General features: G+C 47.0%; 1 protein-coding gene across 3 annotated transcripts; it reads right to left on the bottom strand.

Moving 5' to 3' along the window:
• Positions 1 to 4,906: 4,906 nt before the first annotated feature.
• LOC120689729 lies at positions 4,907 to 24,967 on the bottom strand. Of its 3 annotated transcripts, XM_039972120.1 has the most exons (14): positions 24,322 to 24,967; positions 22,292 to 23,686; positions 20,266 to 22,179; positions 20,075 to 20,176; positions 18,462 to 18,542; positions 17,909 to 18,018; positions 17,680 to 17,815; positions 17,512 to 17,610; positions 16,407 to 16,512; positions 15,985 to 16,283; positions 15,720 to 15,902; positions 15,444 to 15,638; positions 14,936 to 15,253; positions 4,907 to 5,241 (listed from the first exon to the last, which is right to left on the bottom strand). In XM_039972120.1, exons 3-14 carry the CDS (start codon positions 20,626 to 20,628, stop codon positions 5,149 to 5,151), a joined length of 2,085 nt encoding a protein of 694 aa, XP_039828054.1. In that variant the 5' UTR covers positions 20,629 to 22,179; positions 22,292 to 23,686; positions 24,322 to 24,967; the 3' UTR covers positions 4,907 to 5,148. The 3 variants fall into 3 exon arrangements, with proteins under 3 accessions (XP_039828054.1, XP_039828052.1, XP_039828053.1); XM_039972118.1 differs by having other exon boundaries at positions 20,266 to 23,686; XM_039972119.1 differs by having other exon boundaries at positions 20,266 to 24,803.
• Positions 24,968 to 25,928: the final 961 nt, after the last annotated feature.

Raw genomic sequence — 25,928 nt, 5'->3', positions numbered from 1 at the left:
CTAGCGGTGGAGACCGGCAGATGGGTGTACAAACGGGAAGTGCCAAACCATATACGTCTGGTTTAGGTGTGGAGCGTGGACTTCGCAACATTATTTGTTTTTTGTTATTCTTGCTCATAATTTGAAGTTACTTTTTCAACTATGTGATTTTACCTTTTATTTTTTACGGGGCATTATGAATCTGCCATTAGTCTTTGCGAATTTACTCCTATATTTACCGTTGACTATGGGTAAAATTGGACTTATAAATAGTAAAGGGTAAAATTATAAAAGTAAAATAACTATTACTCCCTTCGTCCCGAAATGAGTGTAGTTTTAACTTTCAAATTTGTCCCACAAAGAGTGTAATTTAAGCTTATAATGAGATTATGTAATTAAAGCAATACCAAGTACCAAGAAACCATTGTATAGAAAAACACATGCAGCCAAAGAAATATTTAGTAGATATTACATTTCTAGTTCCAATGCATATGAATTTATGAGGATATAGAAAGCTGAACAAATAACACCGTTTTCAATCACAATTGCTAGAAGTAATTAAGGGTAATAAAGTTTTTTTTCGATAACACACAGTAATGTGTCTGACATTTTTTAAACATACACTTATTAAATGCCCCAACATTATCCTATAGATATAAATGACTCGATCGCTACCGGGACTGAGGAAATGAATACTAGCCAGCTGTGTGCATCATTCTTGTTCTCTTTATTTGTTAGATGCATACGTGTTCCTTCATTTACAAAAAGAATTGTAATATCAAACTGGAACTTGTAACCAATCACGACGTGGCGGCTTGAGTGTTGGGAATTGCAAACTGCTTGCCCAAATTCAACCTTCCAAATGAAATAGAAAGTGTGAGACAAACTCCACCAAACATTGTGAACTTTGTTATTGACGTGTTTTCTCATTTTGCACATTTATGATCATCATTAGATGTTACATAGTTATTTTATTCTATTTCAAAAAACGATAAAATTTTGTTTTGTTTCGTTAGGGCAGATTAAGTGTTTTGTTGACAAGCAAAGCTAAGTGCTGGAAATTTTAAATCATTTATCTTGGAACCTTCCAAAAGAAATGGGAAATTGTAAGGAACATGCCCCGTTATGCCATTGTTTGTGATTTTGGTGATTGTGTGACAATATAATCAATGAGACTAACAAATATGTGAGATCATATTTGTAGGATTTTTAGGTCCCATGGATAAAATCCAATGTGTCCAATTCGCCGTAGCGATGGTCCAATTCACCGTCGAGACACTCAAACCATAGTGAAAAAGCAAAGAGAATATTTTTGAGGTGTCCAAATGACCGCCACGACGAGTTGGACAAGTGGATGGAGAATCAGCTGCAACGATTAAAACGACGACCACCCCATTGGTTCATCCGATGGTTGCCGGATACACTGACGCCCATGCATCGGTGCAAGTTTTAGTGCCAAATGGAATCAAGTCAGAACATCCTTAAGGCACCGGTTTAACTAATGGTATACTTGGAGGCATCTGTGCAATCACCATACTATTACTCAGAGATGATGTCAAGTGCGCAGGAGCCAAATTTTCAGCACTGGTTGCACCGATGGCCATCGGAGCAAGCATCGGTGAAATGACGTCAGCTGAAGAGGACCAAATGCAACGGCAACGTGACGATCAAGTGTCACCGGTTTAACCGATACCCAGCATCGTTTTAATCGATGGTGCAGAAGTGTCAAAGGAGCCAACGGCTACTAGTCGGTACAGTGTGACCGGTTTAACCGATGCCCTCGCAGGAAAAGGGTAATGGCTAGTAACGGCTACTCTGAGTTGGAGGGCTATATATATGGGTTCTCCTGGCCATTTTGGAGTTGCTAGAGTTCAGAGAAATCTCACACACATCCAAGAACACCTCCAAGCCATTCAAGAGTATAGCAATCAAATCTTTAGTCCTTAGTACAACTTTGTGAATGTTAATGCTAGATTAGCTCTTAAGTGAATGAGAGAGCATGGTGTTGTGCCTTGTGTTGTGGTTCTAGAGTGAACCAACATTGTATCTCGGTGCGTCGGCCCCTTGGAGTATTGGTGGCTCGCCGGCACGTCAACAACCCTGCGGCTTGATGTGGAGCGGCGTCGACATCTTTGTGTGGGGGATGTGGAGACCCCATCCTTCGTGGAGAAGCTCCTTAGTGGAACCCGGGGCCAAGGTGACCGTGGTGACTTGCAAGCCTTGGTGGCAACGCAAGAAGAGACCCGGGAAAGACTTGGCCGAGAAGCGAAACTCTTCATGAGTGCTTCAACAACGTGGAGTATGAGTGGCTTAGTGCCTAACCGAACCACGGGATAAATCTCGCGTCAAGAGTTCGATTCCTCTCATCCCTATTTAAGCTTCCGCATTTCTTATTTCAACTTGTGTGACTTTACTTTCTTAGAGTAACATCAAGTTAGGATTGGCTATAGGTTGCAAAATTTGTTTTTGGATGAGGGTTTTGCACTTGTTGAACCATAGTTGCACATCTAGATAGCATGATCTAGTTTATGTTTGGTGCAAATTAGTTGGAGTCATAGATTAAAATTTTTTATTTACCTAATTCACCCCCTTCTCCTCGTAGGCTACGAGCATCCCATCACTTTCAGAAACATGATCGGAAATTCACAAATTTTGACAGCCTGTGATGGATAAATGGCAACCCTTTAGGTCAGCCCACGCAAGTACCTCGTGGGGATTGGGTAGGGACCAAATAGCCTGTCTACTAGTCAAAACTCCGATAGCTTCCCCCTAGAATCATTATCTTGAAAAAAAATGACACCCATCTTGAGTATTTCCATTAAATAATAATTTAAACATATTGTGTTGGGAAATTCCAGTACAGGACAAGGGCTCAATACATACTGTGGTGCCTATGAATAATCGAAGCACACTATGGGGATGCTTCCCGGTTTCTTGCTGGGCAAAGTACAAGCATGTACAGTTCCTAGCTAGTGAGCTCAAGTCTGTACATGCAGGACATTCTAGTAAAAATTTGAAAGTGTGATTCCTGCTCGATCAAGGTTGACACCGAACCTGAAATCTGAATATTGAGTCTATGCATATTCAGTAAAACCTCTTTTCAAATAGATTTTGTTCTTACTTTTTCTGCTGCCTTCTTTGGAACGTGGAACCTCATCAGCATATGCAAACAACATTCCAAAGTTGGCTACCATGTTCAGCCCATGTGTGGTATGGTTCTATCAGCAAGTTCTTTACTAGACTGGTATTGTCGCTAATGCTACAACTCCTTTTGATGATTTTCAGCATACAAATAAAAGTGATGCTTTCCGGATTTCAGTTAAAGTTTTCAAATATTAAGTGGGAGAAGTGATATAGCTCAATAGGTTTCGTGGGGCCAGATGAACCTGCTACCTGTCGGGTGTCAATATTAGGTATATCCAGACCAAGGATTAGCGGCCCAGCAACTCGATTAGTTTAGGGAACCAGTGCGCCAGACCATCGCCCGACCCTTGCAGAGAGGGGAGGCTCCGTGTTGCCCGACCTCTCCAGACGGGTTCCGCCTCGCACGACCTCTATAAAGAGTCAGCCTCACTCGACTTTTGCCGAGAAGCAGCCGTACGCTTGGCCCCCACAATTGGGATGGCTATATGCCCGACCTTTGGCAAGGGCCCACCATGCCCATATCATCCGTTGACCGACTCACTAGGCCCGACCTTTGGCAAGGGCCCATCATGCCCATATCATTCGTTGACCGGCAAGTGAGCGGACGGCTGGGGCGATGGGACGCCTGCTGACATGGTGAACAATGGAGCGCACGACCCACGACCCCTATGGGGCGGTAGACCGTAAGGTAGGGGTGTGCACCGCTCATATGGGAGGACGCCACCTCCCCGCTACACAAACCACGCGACGATGGACGGAAAGCATGTGACCAATAGGGAAGCTAGGGCCCAGATCCAACGGCGTCAGAGGAGATCTCCCTCACCATAAGATATGAAGACTCTCTCTCAGCATTGTAAACAGACTCTTTTTCTTGACATATAAAAGGGAAAGGGAGCCCACCTCACGAGAGGGGAATCCAATTCCAATATACACACACTCTTACACCCATAGATATGAAGACTCTCTCTGCATTGTAAACAAGCCCTTTCCCTTGACATATAAAAAGGAAAGGGAACTCACCTCAGGAGGGGGGAATCCAATTCCAACCCACACACTGTCACACCCCATAGCAGAGCACTCGGCCCTAGGCGAGGGGAATCCAATTCCAACCCACACACTCTCACACCCGTAGACAGATCACTCGGCCCTAGGCAGCGTCAAGGGACCAAGAGCAAGAACACACGCACAAACACTCATCACCAGAGATCTCATCCCTCTCTCGACTGTTTGTATCACCCTACTGCAAACTAATGCAAAATACATGAGCAGCAGCGAATTGAACATAGGAACATTCTACTTGAACCAGTATAAAACCCTGTCTTTGCATATCAAGCACGCCAAAAACACAATCCACAAGAATCACTAACTAGTGCTAAGAAACACTACACTACCGTACAATGGTGATGCCTAAGGCCTTCTCAAAAGCCTCTCTACTCTCTAGTCGTGGGTGCAGTGCACCCAGAGAACACGGACCATGTAAGCATTTGTTCTCTCCATTGATTGAATAAATGCAATCTTTACCAAGAGAGCACAGAGACTTTATGCAGTTTTTTTATTCAACAAGACCGGCTAGGAGTTGAACCCAAAAGAGGCATCAATTCTTCTTCTCTCTCCCCATGCATCGATTTACATCGGAGGAAGAATCGGCCACTGGAGAAGGCCTGCCCAACATATAAACCAACGAGAAAGCCTTTCACCTACCTGCTGCATAAAAGGGAATCTTTCACCTTAGCTAAAAGATCTTAAGTATTATAATTATGTTATTCCACGGTGACACCACGAATTCAAAAAATTCATAAACATTCCCATTATTCCTTGGTGATTTTCTTGAAAACTGTTATTTGAGTTCCTTTGTGTTATTCTTTGGTGTTACACGGATAAAGTGATGAGCAAATATACAGGAAAAGGGAACGTAGCCTAGTTCTATAAGAACCTCCTGTACAAGATAAGATAAGTATTCACAAAGAATGTTGTTTTGAAACAAGCAACACGTATGTCGGTATGTGGCATTTTTCACAGTAAGCGCTATTGAAAGATCTGTTGGATGACTGTCTCTGCATTTCCATTGTACTGCATAAGGAGTTGGATGGCGTCAGCCCTCGGCAAGGCAAGAAATTCCTAAACAAAAAAGGATATAATCATTAATGAATTATCATAAACAAATATGGAGATGACAAATTCATAACTAAATAAATTGTGGTCAAAGTCATAAATGAAACTTAGGTGTTGATACCTAATCATGCTCATCTGACATCAAAAGGAAGAAATTAGCTAGTCCAACAAGGCAACAACTTTCCACTCAGTTTTAAAGGAATTGAGATGAAAATTCCCTGTTTCCCTCTTAAGAAACTTTTAAGGACACCACGGCAGATATGAAATACTGAGATAGAAGCTGAAACATTTTTTGAAGTCTGACCTTAAGATAAAACCTGAGCAATGGCTAACTGGCCACAAAAACAAAATTTCTTTGTACATACAAAACAGTTTGCCAGACTACACTGCAAACCCCATGAGTTAGAGAAGCAGCAAATGGTGCAAATGGAGAGGTCGGCCCTTACTTTCAGACAAGGAAAGGGCTTCGACAAGGGGATCCCTTGTCACCGATTCTCTTTAGCATTGTTGCTGACATGTTGACTATATTGATTAATAGATCCAAGGCAGAGGGTTAGATAGGAGTAGTACCTCATCTAGTTGATGATGGCCTATCCATTCTACAATATGTGGATGATATTGTGCTCTTTATGGAACATGGCCTTGAGAGAGCTCATAACATGAAGTTATTACTTTGTACCTTCGAGCAACTATCTGGACTCAAAATAAACTTAGTGCAATCTTCTGTTTTGGAGAACCATTATAGAGATTTATGTCACTATAATCCACGAATTTCTCCAATAGTATTTGGGTATCCCGATACACTTTCGGAAATTATCAAATGCTGATTGATTAAAGGTTGAGAAGCGCTTTGAGAAGAGACTCGATAGCTGGAAGGGCAAAAATATGTCAACAAGTGTAAGACTGACTTTGGCCATGTCTGCAGCTTTTGGAGCTTTTCTGAAAAGCTGTTGCTGCCTTTTTGCTTCTGAAAAACTAATAATCGCTTTTACATGATGCTTTTAACTTTCTAGACTCTAAAGCTACAAAAAGTTTAGAAAACTGAGCTTTTCAGCTTTACATATAAACTCAGCTTCTCTAAGCTTTTGGCTTTCCGGAAGCTACGCGAGAAGTTCGCTGTTTGTTTGAGCTTTTGGCTTTTCATGCTGAAAAGCTTTTCATGCTGAAAAGCTGCCAAGAAGCTCAAACAAACATGCCCTTCTTTGCAATACCAAAGGAAGTTCTCAAAAAGCTAGATTACTTCGGATCTTCGTTCTTTTGGCAATGTGATGACCACAAGAAAAACTATCATTTGGCTAACTGGGATATTTTGTGTCAACCTGTAGAACAAGGGGGACTAGGATTTCATAACCTAGATATAAAAAATACTGCCTTACGTAGTAAATAGTTATTCCGTTTACTCACAACAGATGGAATATGGCAACAGATTCTGCGGATCAAGTATCTAGGAACAAAACCATTAGCACAAGCAACATGGAAAAATGGTGATTCCCACTTCTAGGCCAACCTATTAAAGGTCAAGCGGGACTTTTTAGTTTTTACAATATGGGACATTCATCGTTAAGAATGGATCACAAATAAGATTATGGGAGAACAGGTGGCTAGGAAATAGAACACTATGAGATCAGTATCGTAGGTCATTGCGACCACCCTTGAAGATCTGCATTTGTGGTCTATGGCAGGGGCTAGAGGAGTTTCCTACCTCCTCGCCCTGGTGCCTAGTGACGTTTAGTTGTTGGCCCTGGTCTGGTCTTCCCTATTTCTTGTTTAATAGAGAGTCGGCATGTTTGTACCTAGGGGGGTTACAGCCCCTTTGTATCTGTAACACCAGGGGGATAAAACCCCCACCCCTTTTCTTCTTCTTAGTATAATGATGCGCAATTCTCATGTGCGTTCGAGAAAAAGTTCCGTTGGAACCTACATCAGAATGGTATGTTCTCAGTAAAATCTCACTATTTAGCTCTAATCCATAATGAGATTCCAAACATTAACAAATGACTTTGGAAACTCAAAGCTCCAATGAAAGTTAAAATATTCCTATGGTGTCTCGAGAAGAGTAGTGGTACTAACAAGACAACTTAGCTAAGAGAAGCTGGCAGGGTAGTAAAAAGTGTTGCTATTGTCACAAAGATGAGACAATCAAACATCTGTTCTTCGACTGCTACCACCAGCGTATGGTTTGGACAATCACTCATGCGCCTTGTGGTCTTCCACAGCCTCGCAGTGTGACGGATATGTTTGGGCAATAGCTAATGGGGTTTGTAATGAATTTAAATCACTAGCACTACTTGGAGCAATGGCTACATGTTAGTCTTTGTGGTTGTTTCGAAATGCATTGATATTTGAAAACAAACAATCTTCTTTTTTTAGGTTATCTTCACAATTTTGCACTGGCTATGTACATAGGCTATCCTCCCACGGCCTATCATACAGGACTTAGCTGTGGAGCCATCGCAGCAGTTGGTGTTGGTGTATATTGAGCCCATGTATAGAGGCCCATCCAGAGGCCATATATAGAAACTATATACAGCGGCGGAACCAGAAATTTTGAATAAGGGGGGCCGAGCAGATACTTTATACTATACGTGAGAAACATATCAAGATATATATACGTGTTCCTAATATTTTAGATAGAAAAAATGCTTTACATATGTTCTGTTTGCACTTTACAACTTCGCAGACGTATTGCGAATTTGTATTCTCTTTCTTTCATAAAATAATATCAAATGTCTTCGTTTTTTTAGTTTGACCATGTTTTCTGAAAAAAATTATAACATACTCCCTCCGTCCCACAAAGAGTGTAGTTTTAGGAAATTTCAGACACATTACTTATCTAAACAAATGACTTTGTTACCCCTAATTATTTCTACCAATTATGATTGAAAACCGCATTATTTATTTGGTTTTCTAGAAATGTAGGGTATTCACTACCGGAAAACGGTATTTTGCCGTGTGCTAGAATCTTCGCCGTGTGCATTATTTCGGGCACACGACAAAGACCTCTTTTACCGTGTGTCGCCAGAAGAACACACGGCAAAGCAAAAACACACAGGAAACCTTACTCTTCGCCGTGTGCCAAGGGCCAGCACACGGCAAACCTTGCTCTTCGCCGTGTGCCAGAACCAAGGACACACGGCGAAGTCTGAAAGTTCACCGTGTGTCCACGGTGCAGACACACGGCGAACAGACGCCGACGCCGTCAGCTAGCCCGGACGGCGCCTTCTCGCTTTTTTTCGCCGTGCGCCTATATATACACACGGCGAAAAGGTTCGCCGTGTGCGCGACTTTTGACACACGGCAAACAAGGGCTTCGCCGTCCCTGTAGCTGCCGTCGGCGCTTTGCCATCGGCGAACAGAAATGTCATGCTACTTTAATTATTAGCACATATTTAGTTAACCAAATAGAGTCCCAATACTTAATAATTAGGGTAATTAGGGGTAGGAGAGTCTTTTATATAGCCATAATTTATTCTAAAAACTCCAGAATGCCTTATATTTGGTGACGGAGGGAGTAATATTGGAGTCTTCGGGTTGGATTTGACTAGTATTTAGCTAGCTGCCTAGGTAGATGTGTATACGTGCACTGTTCAATATGTGTTGTTGGGTTTGTTAAGGACGATGGCCGAAAAACTTAAGTACAAAGCATCGTTGCATTGATTGACCTTTGTGTTGGGCTTTAGAATATAGGTGGGGGTTAAAAATTTTCACTGATTTTAGGGGGGGCCGTGGCCCCTGCTCGCCCCCCCTGGTTCCGCCGTTGACTATATATCCCACCCTTCTAGGGTTTGAAGGAATAGACACAATTATTCTCTCCTTCATGGTATCATTAGCCTAGGGTTTTCTCTCCTCTCTCCCTCTCTTCCCAGCCGCCCGCAGCAGCCGCCGCCGCCGGCTCATGGCCGGCCGGCCTCCTCCTCCCCCCTCCCCCTCTCCTCCTTCCCTCCCCTCCCTTCCACTGCTCCGCGTGCCGCGTGGGCCGCCGCTCCGAGCGCCGCCTGGGCCTCCGCCCCGTCCACTGCCCCTGCAGCCGCCGCCGCCTGGGGCCGCAGCCGCCGCCCGCGCGAGCGCGGCAGGCGCGGGGAGCGCCGCAGGGGGCGCTGCCGTCCCGGACTCCCGGCCGCCGCCGCCCTTGCCCCGCGGGCGCAGGGGCGCGGAGGGCGCGGGGGGCCCCGATCCGCCCCTCCCCGGCCCGCTGCCAGCCCTGCCTCCCCTTGTGCCGACCCTTGGCGCGACAGGAGCAGGGGACGCGCCGACCCCGGCCACAGGGCGGCCGCTGCAGCCGTTGCTGCTGCAGGGATCCCCCCTGCGGGCGCCGCCCCTGCTGCTGCCGCTGCAGCCCCTGCTGCCGTCGGCGCCAGGGCCCTTCCCGTGGGCGCGTGGGCCCCTAGCGCAGGCGCTCCTCCTCCTCCTCCTCCCTACCGTGGGCACCGCCGCGGCCCTCACCGCGGGCTCGCGGCCCCTCGCCGCCGGAGCTCCTACGGCCAACGACGCCCTCGCCGCCGCCCTGGCACCTCTCGCGGCCCCCAGCGCCGCCCCTGCTACCGCGCATGAGCGCGCGCAGGAGGTGCTGCGGGATCTCAAGGCCAAACTCGTCGCGGCCAAGCTCGTCCAGGCCGTTGCGCATGCCGCGCAGGCCGTCGTCGCGCCCGCCGCGCACGTCGCGCGGGCCGCCGCCTCCCTCGCCACTGCGTACGCCGCGCAGGCCGTCGCGCCAGCCGCGCAGGCCGCCGTCGCGCCCGCCGCGCACGCCGCGCGGGACGTGCGGGGCCGCCGCCTCCCTCGCCGCCGCGCACGCCGCACAAGTCGTCGCGCCCAAGGACCCCGCGCAGGCCGCTGCCTCCCTCGCCGCCGCGCGCGCCTCGCAAGCTGCCGCCCCAGGCGCGTGGCTGCCCAGGGCGCCGCTGCCGCCCCGGCCGCTGGATCCACCTTCCCCGGGGCCCCTAGCGCCGCCCCTGCTGCCAGACTTCCCGTGCACGCGCCCGCGCTCGCGACGGCCGAGCTGGCCACGGCGCCCGTGCCCGCGTGTCCTGCGTTCGGTATGCCGCCCGCGGTCGCGCCGTTCTGGACCCCGCCCGGGCCAGCAGCCGACCTAGCCTGGGGGTGGGACCAGGTCGCACTGGCGCAGTCCTTCAGCGCCATGGGGCGGGCGCCGCCAGTCAGCACCGAGTGGATCGCCGACTCGGGTGCCTCTTTCCACACCACCCCTGCTGCCGGTATCCTCTCTTCTGTCCGATCCCCACACCCCTCTTGTCCTTCTTCCATCATGGTTGGCGATGGGTCTTGCCTTCCTGTCACCGCCGTCGGTTCTGCTCGTGGTTCTTTTTGTCTTCCCAATGTCCTTGTTTCTCCTCGGATGGTTCATAACCTTCTTTCCATTCGTCAGTTTACAGCTGACAACTCTTGTTCCATCGAGTTTGACTCTTCTGGCCTCACTGTAAAGGATTCGGCCTCCCGGCGTCCGCTCCTCCGGTGTGACAGCACGGGGCCTCTTTACACCCTTCGCCTTCCGTCTTCCGCTGCACCACTCTCGCCTTCTTCGTTTGCCGCTTTTGCCGCGACGCCGTCTTCCACCACCTGGCACCGCTGTCTTGGTCACCCTAGCCGCGACGTTCTAGCTCAGCTTAGTCGTAGTACCGACGTTCCTGGTACTAGAGCTCCTGCTGAGCACCTCTGCCATACGTGTCAGCTTGGTCGTCATGTTCAGCTTCTTTTTTCCTATTCTTCTTCGCATGCGACGCATGCCTTCGATCTTGTTCACTGTGACCTGTGGACCTCTCCTGTTCTCAGCCACTCTGGCTACAAATACTATCTGGTGGTGGTCGATGATTTCTCACACTACTCTTGGACTTTCCCTTTGCGCGCCAAGTTTGAGACCTTCCCCACCCTCCACTTCTTTGCCTGGGTGTCCACTCAGTTCGGCCTCACCATTAAGGCCGTCCAGTGTGACAACGGGCGTGAGTTCGACAACTCCACCTCCCGTTCTTTCTTCCTCTCTCGGGGTGTTCAGCTGCGTATATCTTGTCTGTATACCTCTCCCAGAACGGCAAGGCTGAGCGGATGATTCGCACGACGAACGACGTCGTGCGCGCCCTTCTGATCCAGGCCTCTCTGCCCCCGCGCTTCTGGGCCGAGGGCCTCCACACCGTCACATACTTGATTAACCGACTTCCATCCACTACTTCCCCTGCTCCCACTCCACACCACGCTCTCTTCGGTACCCCTCCTCGCTACGACCATCTTCGGGTCTTCGGGTGTGCGTGTTACCCTAACACCTCCACCACTGCTCCTCACAAGCTGGCGCCCCGCTCGACTCGTTGTTTGTTTCTTGGGTACTCCCCTGACCACAAGGGGTACCGATGCTTTGACCTCACCTCTCGCCGCGTCCTGATCTCCTGACACGTCGTGTTTGACGAGTCGGACTTCCCTTCTCCACCTTCTCCACACCTTCTCCTAACCCTGAGTTGGAGTCGCTGTTTCCGACTGACCCGGTGGTTCAGCCACCTTTAACTGTCCGTCCTTTCCCTGCAGGTTTTCCCGGTGCACCGGCACCGCTTCCGGTGACCCTTGCTGCGCCCAGCGCGGCCCCGGTGCCCGCCGTCGCGCCACGCGCGGCCCCAGGACCTCCTGTCGTGCCGTGCGCGGCCCCGGTGTCTCCTGCTTGCCACGCGCGGCCCCGGTGCCTCCTCCTGCATCTACGCGGTACGCTCAGCCGGTGCAGGTGTACCGGCGTCGTTCGACGCCGACACTGGCGCCGCCTCCGGCTCCGGAGGCTCCTGCGACGCCTACACCGGAGCCGTCGCCGCCGCCGCCTCCGCCGACTCGCTCTCGAGTCGAGCCGGAGGTGTACCACCCGCTAGTTATCCATCGGGATCCTCGGCACATCCATCCCATGATGACTCGGCGGATGGCGTCTCAGGCCGCAACTCTTTCCGCCACCGAGGGGGAGCCGCGGGTCTCTCCAGTACCCTCTGTCCGCGACGCCCTGGCGGACCTTCACTGGCGTCGCGCGATGGAAGAGGAGTACGCGGCTCTTCTCGCCAACCAGACATGGGACCTCGTGCCGCGTCCGTCTGGTGGCAATGTGGTCACAGGCAAGTGGATCTGGACGCATAAGCGTCGGGCTGACGGCACACTGGAGCGCTACAAGGCTCGCTGGGTTTTCCGGGGTTTCACCCAGCGGCCTGGTGTGGAATATGATGAGACCTTCAGTCCATTGGCGAAGCCCGCTACGGTGCACACGGTCCTCTCGCTTGCACTCTCTCGCTCCAAGCCTGTGCACCAGCTGGATGTGAAGTATGCGTTTCTTCACGGCACTCTGTCAGAGACTATCTACTGCTCTCAGCCAGCGGGATTTGTGGACTCGAGTCGTCCGGATATGGTATGCCGGCTCAACAAGTCCCTCTATGGTCTGAAGCAGGCTCCTTGAGCCTGGTACTCTCAGTTCGCCACATTCTTGCTCACTTTGGGGTTCACCGAGGCCAAGGCTAACACTTCTCTGTTCATCTACCGCCGTGGGAATGAGACTGCCTACCTGCTGCTCTATGTTGATGATATTGTGCTCACCGCCTCCAGTCAGCAGTTGCTTGAGCACGTCATCTCCTCTCTGCAGCGGGAGTTTGCTATGAAGGATATTGGTCAGCTCCACCACTTCTTAGGCGTTACTGTTGAGACTCGCCCGTCTGGCCTGTTCCTTCACCAGCGGCAGTATGCACTCGACATTCTGGAGCGGGCTGGGATGACTGATTGCAAGCCATGCTCCACTCCTGTCGATACTCAGGCGAAGCTATCTGCTGATATAGGTGATCTCGTGGCTGATCCTACTGCCTACCGGAGCCTCGCCGGTGCCTTGCAGTACCTGACCTTCACCCGGCCGGATCTCACCTATGCCGTTCAGCAGGTCTGTCTTCACATGCATGATCCCCGGGAGTCTCACCTTGCTGCACTGAAGCGTCTCCTCCGCTACGTCCGTGGCACTGTTGGCTTCGGCTTGGTTCTTCACCGCTCTCCCACCTCTAAGCTGGTGGTCTACACCGATGCTGACTGGGCTGGCTGTCCGGACACTCGCCGCTCCACTTCCGGCTACGCCGTCTTCCTAGGCGGCAACCTTGTCTCCTGGTCGTCCAAGCGGCAGCCGGTTGTCTCCCGCTCCAGTGCCGAGGCGGAGTACCGGGCTGTCGCTAACGGTGTGGCGGAGGCGTCCTGGCTCCGACAGCTCTTGTCGGAGCTCCACAGCCCGTTCGCCAAGAGCACGCTCGTCTACTGCGACAACGTCAGCGCCGTGTATCTCTCCACCAACCCCGTTCAGCATTAGCGGACGAAGCACGTGGAGATTGACCTACACTTCGTGCGCGACAGGGTCGCCGTCGGCGATGTTCGGGTACTCCATGTCCCAACCACCTCCCAGTTTTCCGACATCTTCACCAAGGGACTACCCTCCTCGACCTTCTCGGAGTTTCGCTCCAGCCTCAACGTAGCAGGTGGCTAGTTGTGGCTGCGGGGGGTATTTGCCCTTTGTACTTTCTTGTCTAGTCTTCAACACCGCTGCGACGGTAGTTCGGACTGCAGGGGGTGTTGGCTTTCTTGTTGTCCAGTCTTGAACACCGCTGCGCCGGTAGTTCAGACTGCGGGGGGGTGTTGGTGTATATTGAGCCCATATATAGAAACCCATCCAGAGGCTCATGTATAGGAACTATATATCCCACCCTTCTAGGGTTTGGAGGAATAGACACAATTATTCTCTCATTCAGTTAGCACAAATGGCCATGGTGTTTTTTACCTGGGCACATGGGTGGCATTTAGTCTACAAATTGATAGCCATTAGAGTGTCAGTTTGTTTTCCTCTTTTGTTAGGCTGTGTGCCGCTAGAAAGAGGCCGAAAATTTTTCAAGTATTGTTGTATCCTCTTGGTGTAACATTACTTGAAATTAATAAAATTTCCCTTATCAAAAAAAATAAGTTGCAAACCCAGAGAATAATTGTTGCAACTCTAATCATGGCTAAAATATTGGAAGTAAGGATCTATTAATAGTCGCCTTTTGGCAAAACAAACCCAACAGCCGAAAGCCTAGCATGATTAAAAGTCGGCTAAGTAGGTTGTGTTCCTGCTGACTTTGAGGAGATCTATGCGTCTTGGACTGGTCATCCTCTTCCTCCTGGTTGGACTGTCGAGTGGTCCCATCTTCTCCTTGAAGTTCGAGCAGGTTGGCAACACATCGTTGGATAAGATGTGAAGCTCACCTTGTATCATCGATTCGATTAGTTATCGTTGTTTTTAAATTGAACTCCTGTTAAATTTCTGTTGCATGTTGAACTCTGCTAAATTGTGTTTGAAACTTAATTGTAAGACTCTGTGTTGTAATTTAATTTGAGAATCTTTGTATGCTTGTATCATTTATGCTTGTCTTCATGTGATACTTCCGGTGTATGTTTCGATCCATGATTAGAGTGGTTGAATTGGGATTTACCCAACAAAATGTCAAGATTATACCGTTTTAAGTACATATGAACCGGATTAGTTTTAAAGATGATGGTCAATGCACTTATGCCGGTTTAATTTAGGCGGTTCTGCCACACGTGTCATTAGTGATAAGATAGACATGGAAGTTAACCAAGTACAGTTTAGTCTTTCCATCCGTCTCATTAATCTATTTGAAAAATGCTAAATATAGTTATATTTTAGGACAGAGGGAGTACTACTTACCATAACCTTCAGTATAGCATTTTCATCGCAAGCAGGCTCTGATGAGACCTGAGGGCTGCTACCTTCATCTGGCACCTTGCCACTTGAACATGTTGTGATTTGAGATGATCCATTGCCACATTCATCTGTATGGCCCTTGGACATACTGGAACTCTTCACTGGTGGATCAACCTCTTTCAGAGAATCAATCTTCAAAAAGTGCTCAAATTGGTCCTTGCACATCTGAAGCTTAAACCATTCAGTGTGTGTATGGATTGCTGCTCTGACTATCTTCATTAGCTGAGGTTCTTTAATACCAAGCCTCTTGCCCATTGCAACCTATAAAAGAAAGCATGTTCTGATACCGTCCAACTTTACTCTAGACAAACATACTCAAGCCTCATTTACTCTAACTTCGATGGAAGAAACAAAAAACTCTAGCCAAGTAAATATTCCTATTAATGTTAATTCTAGTCTACCACAGAAGCAATATTGATTCACAAGTCACAATACAAAAACACAGACAAACCTGGAGAGAACTTGCAAGAACCGGCAAAGATACTGCATTTAGTACATCTTCGTTGGGTTTAATCAATGTTACCAGAGTCTCCTTCAAGGGCTTCAGCAAAGCTTGGTTATTCGCAGCAAGAGGTCCTAGATGAGTGGATGCTACCTTGAGAGCAGCAACATGATCACCAGAAGCCACTAGCTTAAGAAATTCAACCTGAAATGGACAAAAAAATTAAGTACATAACAGTTCCTATCAGAGCCACAGACAAGTGCTTGTTCTCATATAGGGCCTCACTTGTTTCAACTGAAACAGAAGAATAGGGTTTTGTGGAAAGAACTCGGGATCTATAGTGCTTATTTCCTCAACAACATTGGAAGCCATCCCTTTTCGTGTGAGATCCTGCATCTCCAGGACAACTTCGTATTTCTGGTCATCCATGTTTCTAGTATCAGGCCTATTAGAATTTGCCACCAAGTCCTATAGAAGGGTGTATAATCATCAATAACTTTCTATCAACAATCTAGTTTCCAGGCAGGGAAAAATGAATTATAAAGTTCACCTGTTGGTCAACCACATTATCTTCATCCATGTCAAGGGCAGGAGACGAGCTATCATGCTTATTTGCATCCAACAAGGCTTCACAAGCATAATCTAGATCATCTACCCGTCCTCTCCATCTCTTTCGTCTTCGCTGCCCAGATGTACTACTTCTAACCCTACGTAACCTTCTGGACCAAGAATCATCCCGGGATATATCACTGGTGCTACAATCTCCATTCTGATTATTAGCCATTTCACATTCAGACACTGTTTCGTTATTGGAATTATTGTTTTGACTACATTTCAATTCAGAAGTTCCTACAAATATAAGGAAAAAACAATTCATCAGTGCTACACCAGAAATCTTTTTCTAACAGAAAATTGCTTATCTGTAGCAATCAAATTTGCATGCAGGCTATAGTATTATGCCCAGCCATTTACCAGGAAGAATACGGGAACCACCTTCAACTATGCCCCTGTATATACAATACTCGTGTACAAGTTTATCCAGAAGTGTCAGGTCCAACTTCATTCGGCACAATTCATTCTGCCATGTTTACAGAGATAAGCTTAAATTAATGGGAATTAAGCCAAGGAGGCAACAAAGAAATACTACTGAAACATAAAATTTAAGCAAACAGAAAGTTCATACTGTATCAAGTAATAAGCCAACAAATGATAATCATACAATTGTTTACTCAATGGTCAAGGTGCAAACTACAAGTTTTCCATCAAATTAACTGCAGGATACATGATGTACCCTTACTCAATGAAATGCAGAGGAAGCATGTCAATACTTTAGCGGTTTAGCCCCTCAAACATAGGGTTGGGAGATACATAACCTTTACATGTAAATTTCTCTTTATACTTTCGAGAACTTTAAAATTGATAGACAACTTCAAACACAAGAACGGACTCCAACCTATCCACTCTCCTGTAATGCTGTTAAATCAGCCTCTTGGCCCTCTCCATTCATGACGACAATCTTACACCAATCTAACAGGCATGCATACATACAGGTGTACTACACAGTGGTTGTAAAGGGCAGGAAGTGCAGTGTGTTATAATTACAAAGGCAAGTGTGTAAGAGAAAGAAGAAACTTGAGGCCAACAAGAAGTAGAACTCATAAAGAGAATAAAATGACAAATCTCAGAAAGGTATGTATGATCCCCAGAACACCAGAAAGGTGCAGTATGATTCTCAGAAAAGTAGACAAACCTCCTCTTACAGACCACTGTAGAGCAAAAGAGTCCATACTGTCACAGGGTTCATGGCATAGGAATTAAGTTTTTGAACGGAAAATATGGATTTGTAGCATATGAACTTCTTTTTCCAAAATTTTGAAAACAGACTAAATAAATATGTATCTCCTAATGTTTATAGCAAAGCTTAAAAACTAACAACCCATTAAGAAGATCAACTCTGTTGCTTAAGTTACATGAAAACTACATGTTGTAAGTTCAATAGAAATTAAGACAAATGGCAACAAAACTTCCATATTCATATGAATAATTTCATATTTAAATTTTGAAATAGTAATACAACCTGAAATGCTTGATATAAATCTCCTTTTGCAAACTTCAAGCTATCAACAGCACCTTGTCTTGTCAACTCCACAGCATGCGCTAGGGCTTGAACATCAACCTAATATCCAAATATCAAAAACTTGTGCAAAGAGCACAGTGTACTTAATAATTAATGAGAAGTGCTTGCCTCATCAAATGGCGGTGCTTCTAGTGAGCATTCCTGAGGAACCACAGGTGGATCACGATCCTCAAAGAGCAGTCGCTCAGTAAGATCAGATATAGGTGATGAAATTCCTTGGCGCATGCAATATACCTTGTGAATGCTATTCATGTGTTGTAAGATTGTTAGAGTGGCATAGGAAGGTAGGCTAACCAACTATGTTTAAAAAGACAGGAGAATGTACTGTACAAGGTACCTTATTAAGTATCTTAAGGTCATTGACAATATAGGATCATAAGCTTGTAAATGGGCTCTTAGTATGGATGATAGCAAACCAGCAAGTTCAAACCTCCTCTTTATAGACCACTGTAGAGCAAAAGATTTCAGAAGGAAGAAATGATTCATATGAGAAACTGAAAGAACTTGCCTACAGCGCGACAAGAACTGCCAAACTCTCGAAAGTTGAGAAACAGATGTTCCAAGAAGCAAAACGCATATTTCCTAACATAGATGTTCAAAGAAGCAAAAACCGTAGTATTTCATTGGTAAGGAATTCATTTCCAAGTGCCAAGAAGCATACTATCAATTAACAGAATGACAATCAAAGAAACTTAAATTCTTAAGGAAGTCATGTAGTTAAAATTCCTTACTAATCAAGAAAAATTACAAGCTTTCAGCTTGACTCTAGTAATTAGTGTAACTTGATACGCACCTTCTAAAGTAATTCTATTAAATATAAAAGGTATATCCATGCTATTATTTTTCAGCTATAACACCAGCATAATATGGACATAAAAGGCCCTGCATACCTCATTGACAACTGGGGAGAATTGATCATCTTTGTCATATATCAAAACAAGCATTATATGCTTGAACTCCTCATAAGCTTCCTTCAGAGGATATCAACATATCAATATTCAGTAACATATCAACATTCAGTATGCAAGATCAAACCAGCACAAAGAAACTTCAAGGAAAATGCTAGAATAAATGTGCTTATTAAGCCATCCTAAGTTTTCATCTGAATGCATAGGAACTGAAACAGTCCGATTTAGCTGTTAAATCTATTCTAGGTGCTGCATGAAGCTTCTTTGGTACTTATGCTTGATTTATGGTTGTCCAATACATTTGGAATTTGCTTTACCCAGGTTTGAAAAGGAAATAACCGAAGTAGCAGGGAATTCCCTAGCAGTATATCCATTTATTGGGAATTAAACTGAAGGAACAATAGGAGCTCTTCCCCACTAATTGTTCCAGTATCTCAGTTACTAATTTACCATAAAAGAACAATGGTTCTCGATAATGAGGGCAACCTGGAGTGACATAGTTATCTTGCATGGAAGAGGGTCCAGTAGCAGATAGATATATCTCAATTGTCCTTAAGATGCAGTGTCAGTTTGATGAAGATCCACTAGCAATCTGAATACCTAATATTTTACCAGTCTAATTGTATTCTTAAAAAGGCATGTTAACTTTCAATAGTAAACCCTTGTACCAAATAAACCTAATGAAAAAGCAAAAAAAAAGGCAATTGTGTGGATTTAAATCCTTAAGACTAAAGAAAGAGCAAGTATTTGGAACGTGGGATTCCATGGCTATAACCCATAAAATTTTTAAAAATTAACCTTTCATGATGTAGTTATCTTGATGACAAAACAAAAACATAAGCATACCTGCCTTAGAATTGCCAGTTACAAACTAATTATCTGATGAATTATGACTTAGCCATGACATGTTTCAAAAAGCATCCAAGGCAGTAATAGAATAGAACTATTTGAAAACAGTGTCAATGAATTATCTCCCAGATTTCCATGAATAGTCGATCATTTTTTGTAAAAAATCTTGTTTAGTAATGGATTAACTGTAGGGCCAATGATCAATTGCAGTAGGGCCATGAGCTCCCTCTTCAAAAATGGATTTCCGCAAAAAATTAACCATGTTACCGGTGCTACTCTACCACGCATGTTCTAAATAGAAGATGCTAACATAAATAAGTGGATAGCCCAAATCCAAGTCAGATACAGGTAAATCTTCGTCAGATTCTGACTACCAGCAGTATTTCTCATGTCCTTTTTTTTGTCGAATCAGACAACCAAATCCGTTTGCCAATTGAAACAATGGTCAAACAATCAATTCTCCCTATATAAAGACCCACAACTGCAGGTTCAAAAACATCAGGTCAAACAACAGCAAGCCTGGCAATTCCCACAAAATTTCAACACTACTCGTGAGTCATGATTCAATAGCATATACATGCAGAACTTTTTACCAAATTCAACACATTCTCAACATGCCATGAGTCACTCGCTAAGGTTCAGTACATAGTCCCAACACTAAATTCGCATCAAGTATATCGATTTGACGCCCAAACACCAAGCTCAGGTGAGAGAAGGGGAGTCGTAGCAGCAGCAGCAGCACTCACCGGGTAGGCATCGAGCGCACAGGGCGCGAGTGCCGTGCGTAGGCAGTCGAGCGCGGCCTTCCTGTCCGCCTCCGTGCCCCTCCTCCCCAGCTCTACGAACCTCTGCATCGCCACACAAACTCAATCATATCTGAAGGCTCAAGCACAAGCGCGCAGAGGTAGATGGAGACCAAGGAGGCAAGGGCACGTACTTGCTTGTGGAGGTGGAATAGGAGGCGATGGTCGGCGAGCGCGGTGGGCGCATGGGCGCGGAGAAGCGCGAGGGCTGCGTCCACATCGCCCGCCTCGAGTGCGCGGCGGGCGCGGAGGATGAGGAGGCGCGAGCGGTAGGACGAGGACGACGAGGAAGAAGAGGAGGGGACAGAGGAGGTGGCGGTGGTGGTGCAGGAGGAAGGGGAAGACGGCGGCGAGGGGCAGGTGGCGTCGTCGGCGTCAGCGTGAGGAGGGACGACGAGGCGGTCGGATCTGACGAAGTCGAGGACGAGGGCATCCAGCGCATCCCAGTTCACCGGGGGCAGAGAGTTCAGCGGAGGCAGGGACGGCGGCGAGTCCATCGCCGGCGTGGCCGTGACGAAAGCGGCGGCGGCCGGGTGAGGGGAACCCCGAGTTTCCGGTGGGGGAGGTCGCTGAGACGATGAAGTCGGTGGAGGGTGGCGTGCGTACGTGTAGCAATTTCAGATGAGGTGTGATAAGTTGATACGCGTCTAGAATAAATAAATGATCAGAATGCTTGGGTTCAGAGAAAATATGACTAGTATTTTCTATGGAAAGGCCTCACGATTTTATGGTTTATTGACCTACATGCTACAATAATTTATATATTACAATTTATAAAGTCATATTTTATTAATTTTGATTGACAAATACTCGTAGTCAGGTTATATACCCCATGAATACTCAAAAGTCTCCTCCGTTATGTCAGCTAGCTTATAGGATTAAAATATAATATTTTATCTATGAAGGAAAAAATAATAATTTTTTGATCACGAGATAGTTTCGTACACGTATTTCAAGATTGGTCTTGTTTGGTTTTCTTGAATTTCAAGAATAGTAACACTTTGATCGCTATTTACTATATTAAATAAAGACAGTTTAAAAAACCAATTTCAGAATCCTGTGCTAGGAACCCCGACGAATTTAATGAGCCCTTAGACCGCATGATTAGAGAATGGTTACTGTAGCTAATCATGAATTAATTATCGTCATTAGATTCGTCGCAAAAAATTACATCCACCCCTGAAGAGGTTTAGCAAATAGACTTCATTTAGTCCTTCATGCGGATCCTTGAAGACCCACAGTTCCTAGAATTCCAGAAAACCAAACAGGGCTGGTATATGAGTTTGCCTATATTTTGAGTTATGTGCTAAGACTTAGATCATTAAAGAAGTTGTCTCTTATGCTATTTTTTTATTGTTTATGACCCAGTTGTTTACTCTAACCATTGGACAACGCCTAAGGGCAAGTACAACAGTACAGACAGCTGTGACAATTTAAACAAAGGGTTATCTATTTAGCTGTCTGTAAAGTATTTAATTCATCATTTGACACATAAATCATAGTGATCTAGTGCATAGTTGATCCTTGTGAGCTATTTTATTGTATACATTAGAGATTGAAACATACATTGAAATAAGCCTAGAACAAGATTTAGCAACTATAGCTAGGGGTGTGATCTGACCCTGCAATTTTTACATAGAGTTCAACATTCATAGTCAAGTTTAAGTTCCAAAAAATCACCTACTGAACTGCTCTAGAACACGAGATACAATTAAATACTTTTTTACTAATCTTTAACCTAGAGAAAAATTGAAGTGGAATAAGTGCATGTAAGAAAGTTGTAGGCTTTGTTCCAAGGGTTCCAAAACATTTGATTTCGCATTTTTGTGGTTTTTCTGTGATTTTATATGATTTTTGCAAGTTCACTGATTTGAGTTTGAGAAACAAAGTTTTAGTTTACAACTGGGTCCCTGAGTTCTTGCGTGCAGGCCCCTAGAAAGATCTGGGTATGGGCCCCTGGGCGTACAAATACCCAGGCTCCCGTTGTGCTTTACTGTACTTGTCCCATGATCAGTCCGCAAGTACGCACAACAGCACTGGTATCACAACTGCACACAAAACTTGTTAGTAACATTAGTATTTAATCAGAGCTAATATATATATTTTGCAGCAGAAGCAAACAGAAATATAGGACTTCCATCCTACAGTAGTGTGCCTCACCATTCCCACAGGCAACTGACTGGGAGTTAGTCCTAGAAAGAACCAACGTCGAAAACCCGCATCCCTCGGCAAAGAACTGAACTGGGGTGGCTCTTCTTCGAACTCTGGATTTTAAAATTTTAGCAACAAGGGGGAGTACAATTTTGTACTCGCAAGACTTCAGGTGTATATAAAAAATCCTATAATACATGCATGGTTAATCAAGGAAGGCTGACTGGTTCACTAGCACTAGGCTGCATTTTATTTGAGTGTATCTTCATATGCATAATTTTGAAAATATTTTGTTTTATACAAAATAGACCGACATCACCAATCATGACTCCCTATTTCCCATTTCGCGGTCCTTTGACCGTCTATATCGGTCCACCACCTTTGAACTGGTGCAAGTGTTTCCAAACAGTTCCCATTCCAAATTTTCAAACCAAAAGCTCTAAAATCGGCGACTAGCTCAAGCGCTCATAACCGTGAGCACGACTATTCGAATAGTTTTACACTCTGCAGAGGTTGTACACTTTACCCATACGACATGTTTCGCTTTGATGCCAGCGCGGAGCCAATGCGCATTTACACAATTCCTTAGATGTGTCGGCAAGCTAACATGACAAAGCCATTACATCAACTGGACCCAAGATATACTACTCGACAGACTGTAGGAGTTTCTTGGCTCCGTACATCTGCCCGGGTTAGCTACCCCGACATCGACGAACTCCTCAAGCACTCGGGCGGTAGCATCCTCTCGGGGCCAACCGACTTAATAAGCTAAGGCCTGTGCCCATTTAGCCGTATGGTTGCACTGTAATACTTGGCTAGAATAGTGCCAATTACCGGTCCTTAATTTGACACGGCTGATAAATCCCTAAAATGCGCCGGAAACGCATCCAGAACCAAGCCATATCCATCATCCATTTTTTTCCATCCATTTTGCCACCCATATTCTTTTCCTTCATCCTCATACCATCATATCCACTAGACCATATATTCACCAGCGTCTACCATAGAGTTTTTATTCTTTTAAAAAAACAGCCATATAAATGTATATTTTCTTTAAAAGAAACCAACCCATGTGATACTACTTGACTATTGCGCAAAAACTAAGCCAACTATGCATGTGACTCTGAACTACGCGAATAAGCCATAACCTTAGGGTAACAAGGTATAAAAGGGGTACAAAATAACAAGGAAGATAAATGCATTGAAGTAGGACGTGTCTACCCGACATAAAATAACATTTGGACTCATAAAAATCATCATCGCATGCATATATTTGTAGGCTTAGGAATTCATATAGGAGCAAAAATGATCAAGGGTGCTTGCCTTGCTGCTGATCGTTCATACTCTCAAGTATTAGCTCAGCATCTCGCTCAACGTCTGGCGCAGTTACGAACGTCGCGTCGTCTACGCGAAACGAACGACGAAAGGCACATGCACGAAACCCAGCAAGAACCACGAGTAAGAACCAAAACAAAGCCACCAAATGATAGAGCATGATTTTAGAAAATTTTAGGAAAAAGAATCACTTTATTTGGAGTTAAAATGAAGAGGATATACATGTTTGAAGATTAAATTTAGGATTAAAAGATGAAAAGTTACTATTCTGATGAACCCTAGATTTCTCCTATTTTCTCCATTTATTTTCTTACTGGAAAATCATTTGGAAAAGTGTCTGTTTCATTGACAAGTGAGGTCCACAAGGTAGGGTATATTCTATGTATAAAACACGTATTCCTGGATTTGTTTTTCTAAGGGAAAGGCGATGCTGATGTCATCACGACGTCATCAAGACGTCACCATACCCAAATCAAACAGAGCCGCCGCGCGCGCCGGTCGATCCGCGCACTGGAGGCGTGCTCGCGCCTAGCTAGCTGCGCGTACGTGGGCGCTAGCGCGCGCTGCAAGCTGAGCCGTGGCTCGGGACCCGAGGGTCACCGGAGCTTCGCCGGCGGCGAGCAGAGCGGCGGCTTGGGGCGGGGCAACGCGGCCGGGCCGATTCGGCCTCGCCCAAACCAGAAGGAGGTGCCGGGGAGGCTCACCGTGTCGTGGGGAAGCTTGCAGGGCGGCCAAAGCGGGCGGAGGATGGCCGGAGCTACAGTCCGAGGGCGGCGATGGTCCGGCGGCTGGACGACGTCGAAGAGAGGTGGAGCAGGTGCAGCTTGCCGTGGGGAAGCTCGTGGCGACCTCCGATTGGACCGGCGGGCGTCGAACGCGACGAATCGGAGGGGCAAAGGTCGACGGCGGCTTCTGTTCCTGGGCGGCGGCGCTAGCTAGTTCCCGAGCATGGCGGCGCTGCGCGAGACAGGCAACAGGAGGCATGCGGCGGTCGGAGCTGCTGTCCTGCAGCACGAACTTGCGCATGAACTTGCCCATCCGACGCTCCATCTTGTCCATATCGGCGTTGTCCGGCACAGGGGGCAGCGGGAGCATGCAGGGCAGGCATGCCGGCGCTCAGCACAGGGAGAGCAGGGGTGAGGTGCAGGCAACGCAAAAGGGGAGTCGTGGGGCGGTGGCTCTGCGTGCGAAAGAGAGGAGTGCGCTGGTACTTGTGATAGACAAATCAAAGGAGGGAGATCGAGTGGAGAGAGAGCTCCTGGTGCTTGCGGTGGATAAGAAAATCAGAGGAGGGAGAGAAGAGCTAGCGCTCTAGTTTGCTTCGTGGGAAGGACAGAACACACACACAGAGAGAGAGACAGACACAAGAGAGAGAGAGAGAGAGAGAGAGAGAGAGAGAGAGAGAGAGAGATGCTACTGCCGTCTATGCTGTGGTATGTCCATCGACGGAGAGAGAGGGAGCAGGGTGAGAGACGTGGACGGTCGTGAGTAGTGCCGCGAGGACGGTGAGCAGGACGCGAGATGGCGGCGTGCTCCGCGTGCACGCGCTGGAGCTCGGCTGTGGATGGGGACGGCTCGTCGGTGCGGCGTTGGCGAGCGAGGAGAGGTGAGACCGCCGTGGCGGGGCCCGACGGCGAGGTACCCGCCTTGACTGGAAACAGAGGAGACGGGGGAAAAGATAGGGTCAGCCGGTGAGCTGGACGGGAGGAAGCAGTGCGGTGGATGATGCGCGGCGCTGGGGCTCCTCCAGGTCTTGAATGCGCTCGTCCAGCGCACGTCCTTGCTCCGAGCGGCGCGGGTGGACGGCGCGGCGCGGACGGACTCCCCCACAGCACAGGGAGAGGGAGGAGACCGAGGCGGCAGAGCACAGGGTGGTGGAGGACAAGGCCGCGCTGTGCTCGTGGTGACGAGTCTCGGAGGAGCAGCCCCGGCCGCTGGCGCGCGCGCGGCCGGACGCGGGCGGCGCGGGCTCAGCGACGCGCGGCGCGGGAGGAAGACGACGGCAAGAGCGCCAGCGCCGCTGACGTGCGGGCCCGGGCGAGCAGGGCGCCGCGGGGAGGACGAGAGGAGGCGGGTTGGGCCGCACGGGCTGGGGTGGCCGGCCCACGAGGTAGGAAAAAAGAAAAGAGAGAGGGGGAAAGGAAAGGTGGGCCGGCTGGGTTTCGGCCCAAGCCGAGTTAAGCTCTTCTTTTTTTCTTTTTCTTTTTTTTTTTCACTTTCAAACCAAAATTCAAATTCAAACAGAATTTATTGTATTACTCATCTTTTAGCAACATTTTTAAACATGCTCAAGGAGAGTTATTGATGCATA

This window comes from Panicum virgatum, chromosome 9N (assembly GCF_016808335.1).
Source record: "Panicum virgatum strain AP13 chromosome 9N, P.virgatum_v5, whole genome shotgun sequence".
Taxonomy (NCBI): domain Eukaryota; kingdom Viridiplantae; phylum Streptophyta; class Magnoliopsida; order Poales; family Poaceae; genus Panicum; species Panicum virgatum.
This window is presented reverse-complemented; position numbering and strand designations above follow the sequence as displayed.

What these genes read in the sequence shown, in the direction of transcription:
- LOC120689729 (XM_039972118.1), bottom strand. Translation starts at nt 20,628, where the DNA reads ATGGACTCGCCGCCGTCCCTGCCTCCGCTGAACTCTCTGCCCCCGGTG. An exon ending in AAGCACCGCCATTTGATGAG is followed by an intron (nt 17,611 to 17,679) that starts GCAAGCACTTCT and finishes TTTGGATATTAG; the next exon opens with GTTGATGTTCAAGCCCTAGC. An exon ending in ATGCTATACTGAAGGTTATG is followed by an intron (nt 5,242 to 14,935) that starts GTAAGTAGTACT and finishes TTTTTTGTTTAG; the next exon opens with GAATTTCTTGCCTTGCCGAG.